The sequence below is a fragment of the Pteropus alecto genome, unplaced genomic scaffold (assembly GCF_000325575.1).
Source record: "Pteropus alecto unplaced genomic scaffold, ASM32557v1 scaffold7, whole genome shotgun sequence".
Classification (NCBI taxonomy): domain Eukaryota; kingdom Metazoa; phylum Chordata; class Mammalia; order Chiroptera; family Pteropodidae; genus Pteropus; species Pteropus alecto.
Genome location: NW_006494614.1, coordinates 45,637,174 through 45,643,078, shown reverse-complemented (window position 1 = coordinate 45,643,078; position 5,905 = coordinate 45,637,174). Strand labels below are relative to the sequence as shown.

The 5,905-nt window shown below is 39.7% G+C and overlaps 1 protein-coding gene across 1 annotated transcript in view; it reads right to left on the bottom strand.

Annotated features, from left to right (window-relative positions):
* MRPL48 (mitochondrial ribosomal protein L48) overlaps positions 1–5,905 on the bottom strand; it is a 47,263-nt gene that overhangs the window by 22,139 nt on the left and 19,219 nt on the right. The window contains exon 4 of the mRNA XM_006926601.3: positions 1,396–1,484. Coding sequence (XP_006926663.1) covers positions 1,396–1,484 — 89 coding nt within the window. The remainder of the gene's footprint in view (positions 1–1,395; positions 1,485–5,905) is intronic.

The window sequence follows — 5,905 nt, the reverse complement described above, 5'->3', positions numbered from 1 at the left end:
ATATTTTACAGCATTTTTAATTTTCCTTTTAGCACTTGTCACTTTGTGCTTGGGAGCATAATCATCTGTGTCTTATCTCTAATGGTTTACCAGCTCCCTCTGAGCATAAACCAGGTCTTGTTCATTCATCTTATAAAATTTTATTGCAACCCAGTCTGATCTGGCAAGGCACCCCCAACAGTGCCTAGCACATGGTAGATATTCGATAAACACTTCATAGCATCATAGGAGTTATATGATATCAAACCCGAAAACCTCTTAAAGATATTCTAATCCAGAGTTTCTCAACCTTTTTGAAGAGTCTGAAAAAAGGTATGGGCTCTCTTCCCAGAAAATTCAATGTAGAAAATATTTTACATAAATATTTTACATCATGCCTAGAAGGTTAGTAAGGTTAACTAATCCAAAGTCATGAAGCTAGTAAGCGGCAGAACCAAGCCTAGAACACAAGTTTCCTGGTTCCCAATTCAGTACTCTTCCCACTACAAACAATTTTCATTGGGCTGTTTCCTGCTAGGAGACTGCCTGATACAGGCCTCAAATATGGCATGTTCCTTTCATGAAATTCCTTGATATAAGGATGATACTCAGGAGAACATGGCAAGTTGAGTGGCTTCTGAGGCCCAAAGTACAGTGGTATTGAACTTCTGTCAAGGAAAGAGAGGCCATAGGAGACGTGCATAGTTACATGGGAGTATTAAATTAAGGAAAGAACCAAAAGTGATGTTGAAGACTCGTCAGATAGAACAGCAAAATCTTAACTGTATTATTTACAGGAAGGGATAGAATCATGACCCAAAGCCAGACAGACCTCTGACTTTCAGGCCAGTGTTGTGCTCACCTCACCAGAAAATCCTCTGCACATGCATAAAAATCTAACCACTACAGACACAATCCTGCAGTTAGGGCCAGAAAAATAGTCTAAATAATCTTATAATGCTTAGAAGTAACTCCCAGTTATCTGTGGTAATGGATTAAAGGAACACATACATATTTTCAGTCTGCAAATACTGTAAAACTCAGCTACTGGCTAAAAATGTCAATCCACCTCTACTTGCTACAAACTATTTACTCAACTAAACTGAATGTATCACTTCCAATGTGAGGTCCATACTGAACTAAGTAAATACTAAGAAGATATTTTTTAAAAATATCACAAATAATAAAACCAAACCATTTGCTTTTCAGTGTGATATCCTGGCCCAAGAATAAGACTGGGAGACTACAGAAACATCTCCATTCTGGATAATATTCAAACTAAGTAACTGGAGAAGAGTGAGGGGCAACCCCCTATCCTTTCCAGCTCCAATATTCTCCAACCTATGCACATCTGATCTTTGGGTGTTAGCAAGAGCTGCACACTCTCATTTTCTTAAGGACTCCCGCCCCCTTTACCTCCTGTGCTTTAATTAGGTGCTTGTATCTTCCAATGCCATGGGTGGGCTTTGTCTTGTAGTGCCGACTGGTACTCAGTAGAATGCCACCTAAAAGAGAAAAAAATAAGACAAACCTGTTTCAGAGCTCCTCCAGGGATAGATCACATGTGAGGAGACAAATTCTCCACTGCAAGACTGGGAATATTTGGGGGTAGCAGGCTTCTTGTTGGTTTAAAAACCAGAGCCATTTTTTGATCCTGGGTTGACTCTCAGTTTACCTCTACTTTTGGCCCTTGGACTATATCCAATCTTTACTACCTATCTTTCTTCAAGAAATTCTCTCCTGCTAGAGCCACTGGTGGCTTAGAGGTACGAAATGCATTCTCACAGGGTTCTTGTTTTCTCTTGTCCCTCTACAGGCAATAATTCTTCTACTGTGGATTGTATAGAGAAAGAGACAGGTGGCAAATATAACCAAGTAAGAGGACAATCACAGATTTCCACAAAATTTCAAAAATGATCTACTTCGATTTACTTGTGTTGATACAGAACAATCTCTAACACACAGTGTTAAGTGAATAATAATAAAAACAAAAACTTAATGTACAGTGTGTATAAAATAGGATCTCCATATACATATTCATTACAGTAGGCTGAAATGTGCTACGCAGATCCCCCTTCAAGGCAGAGCTTGCTGATATATACATATTCTCCTTTAATCCTCATTATTTTTATCCTCATTTACAAATAAAGAAACTACAGCTCTAAAAATATGGTGAATTGGCCAAGGTCATCCAGCAAGTAAGAAGCAGAACTGCAGTTTAAACCCAGGTCTATCTGGCTGAACAGCCTGTGCTCAAAAGTGATATAACATCTGAATTTCTGGCATATAAAATCTAACTAGATCTGATCTTTCATAGTTCAGATCTCAGTTCCTTATCTCTACTCTTTCGCTGGAACCAGCCCTATACAGCTCTGCTATGTCTGTCTTGCTTGCTGTCCACGTTCTGCAGAAGTACTTGTCCTAGGTTCTGCTCCCTTTCCTCTCAGCTCCTATGGTTCTGCTTTCATCTCCCCAGGGCCACCACTCTGTTGGGGGGCTGAATGAAACATAGTGTGGAAAGGTCTAATGACATCAAGAGGAATGTTTCTTAAGTTTCTCTTTTCTAAAATGGGCTTCCAAAGAGGTCTGCTCTGTGCCAGGCCAATCAGAGACTGGCTTCACAGTCAATCCTGCATTTACAATCCACACTGTTTTATCCAGACAACCCTGGGACATCATGGATCCTTTACATGATATACATTAGTCCATATTTACTATTACATGCCACAACTGTATAAACACTGGGACAAAGATGACTAAAATATGCTACTTTCCCTGGAGATGGTGTATACTGGGAAGGGTGATAGGAAATCAGATAATTACCTTGTGATGTACAAAATACTATAATAGAGATGAAAGCATGGCAGTAAGTGCCCAGAGGAAGGAACAACTAATTCTGCCTTGGGGAGTGGGGGTAGGAGTGGAGAAGGGTGCAGAGGAAGAGGTTCCAAGGAGGTAAAAGCTGCATTCTTGAAAGAGAAGAGTTTACCATGCGAGGAAGAAGGAGATATTTTTGACAGAAGTTCCCAAACAGAACTGAACATAACTGAGGTGTGTTCTTGGCCACTGTCCCAATTCTATCTCTCTGGCTCTGAGACCTTTGACCCTTTCAGCCTTTGGGTTCCAACTCTGCAACCTGGGGCCTCACCCAAGGAGGTGATACCCAAATCTTCTTGATGGGTATACAATGATCCTCAGACTAGAGCCTTGCAAATTAATCTTATCCAATCAGATTTTATTATCACCTCAAAATATGACCTCCTAAAAGTGCTGAACTCTCTAGAGCATGTTCACTCATTCAACAAATATTTATTATTACCTATCAGGGTAGTCAGCAACTATTTTACCCTCACAACCACATGTATGGCACACACTAAAGCTGCATAGTATATGACCAACTCAATTGCTATAGCAGGACTGATTGGTACCATGCAATACCCTGGAAACTGAGGCTACAACAATGGAAAATGTTGCTGCAGTACAGAACCTATGTTCTAGTGGAGAGACAGTAATACCAATGCAGGGTGATAAGGGCTATATACACGAGAAGGGCACTGAAGTTTGACTTGAGGTGTTGGGAAAAGATTCTTAGAGCAGGTGGCTTTTAAGTAAAACCTGAAGGATGACTGAGTTACTGAGGAGATAACACGGTATGCAGAAGGGCCGAGCCAGAGAGGATTTTAAGGCAGAGCATGAGGAGCAGGGTGGCAAGAAATGAGTTTACAGAAACAGACAAAGCTTAGGAAGGGCTTAATTATTGAGTATTTATGATGTGCCAGGCACTGGGAATATAAAAGTGGACAGGGCCAACAAAATTCTGCTTATGGAGCTGACAATCTAGTGGGAGGAAGGAATCATTAACAGAATAGTCACAAAATAAATATAAAATTACAAATTGTGATAAATAATAAAAAGAAAAAGCACAAAGGGCTATGGCAATACAATTAGTGGATATATTTTAGATTGGAGTATCAGGGAAGGCCTCTCTGAAAAAATAGCATGTGAACCGAGACTAGAATTTAGAGGGAAATAGTAATATTGGGAAATAGTGGTTATTTCCAGGGAGGGGAAGTGGCTAGAAGGCAGGAGGAAAGGGAGACTAACTGTTTATTTTATATTCTTTCGTATCTTTTAAAACTTGTTCATGTATATATATTTTCTATTCAAAAAATATATAAAATAAACTGAGACCTGAAAGGCAAATAGGAGTTTATTAGATAAAAAGATAGAGGATGAATGTTACAAGCAGAGGAAATAGCAGGTGCAAAGGCCCCAATGTGGGACACAGCTTGGCATATGCAAGGAACAAAAAGGCTGTCAGTGTGACTGACACAAAGTGAGAGGGTCAGAGAATGCACCAGAGACTAGAGCAGTGGGTCAGAACACACAACACTGGGCTTTGTTAAGGATTTGGATTTCAGAATGAACAGCCATAAGCAGGGAAATTATATGTCTGATATCTCTTTTAAAAGATCACGTTGGTTGTTGTGTGGAAAAGGGGTGGGAAGAAAGTATGAACGGAAGGGTAAGGAGATTCAAGTGGTAGCTTTGGCTAAATTGTTGTTGGTGATCTCACTGTATCCACATCTCCCTTTCTATTCCACCTTCTAGAACTGACAAATTAATCCTTCTAAAACACAGACCTAATCATGTTATACACTTTCATTAATTTATTCATTTATTCATCACACATACACTTTTAAAAAAATACTTACTATGTGCCAGACACTGTACCAGTCACTACGAAGACACCAATGAATGAGACAGGGAAGGTCTTTGCCATGTTTCAAAATGTCTGATGGTTTCCCACTGCCCAAAGTTCATACTCCTTAGGTAAGCAATTAAGAACCCTGATTTTGTAATCTAGTTCCAACTACTTCATCTCCTCATCCTCCCACTCTTCCAGGCCTTTAAAACCTTGCTTCTCGGCCACAAATCTACATTTGCCATTCTGTATAACCCATACAGTTTTCATGCCTCTGTGCCATGCTGGGCAGTCCCCCTTGGTGAGAATGCACCTCTCTGACTGGTGAAATCCTGCACAGCCTCCAGGGTCAGCTCAAATGTCGCCATCTTTGGGAAACACTTCTGCTGCTCGAAACGTACAAAAATCACCAAGAGTTTAATTTACTTCATGGTTATAACTCTCACATGCCTCCATTATATAAAACCTTTTCTGTAAATAAAAAGGAAAACTATATGCCAGACACCACCTTTAAGTACACAGAAACTCAATAACCTACCAGTGATTTCAAACAGCAGAACCAAAAGTGATCTTTGAGATGATGACACATCTCAGGTGACTGCTGCAAATGCTTGCCTCGGCCTCTCATCTACTAGAATTCCTTGGCAAGGAGGCATTTTCAAATTTAGTTTAGGGCAATTCCTACAATTAGAGCAGCTGGTTAATTAAGAAGCTAATTCAAACTACTGTTAAATTAACCATTTTCTCCCTTAAATGAAAGGTTTTGGTCATATTACCAGTGGTTAAACTGCTTAATTAGCCAGTTGTTTTAATTATAAAATTTACAAGTTTGAAAGCCTCTGATTTCTAATAAGTTCAACTTATTTATAATTATTTCCCCCTGCTCCATGTCATTAAGCTGGTTTCCTGCTGTCACATTAACATTGCAGCCTCCTGAGAGAAAAGGCAACTCTTTTCACTGAAGAAGACACAAAACCCCAGGGTTTCAAAAGGCTTTGACAATCTTTCAGCTAGTACAATTATAGGATGCAATCACGTATTGACTTCTCCCACATTACACCCCTTCCTTTATACATGCCAGAGCCAATTGTCCTTCAATGTCCTTGTTTACTAAACTGGGTACTAAACCCATCAGTCCAGGATGGGGATAAACAACTTCACTTTAATTATTCCTCCTTCAAAATTGGAACAAGCATTTTTATCAGGGCTATGCAGGAGGGA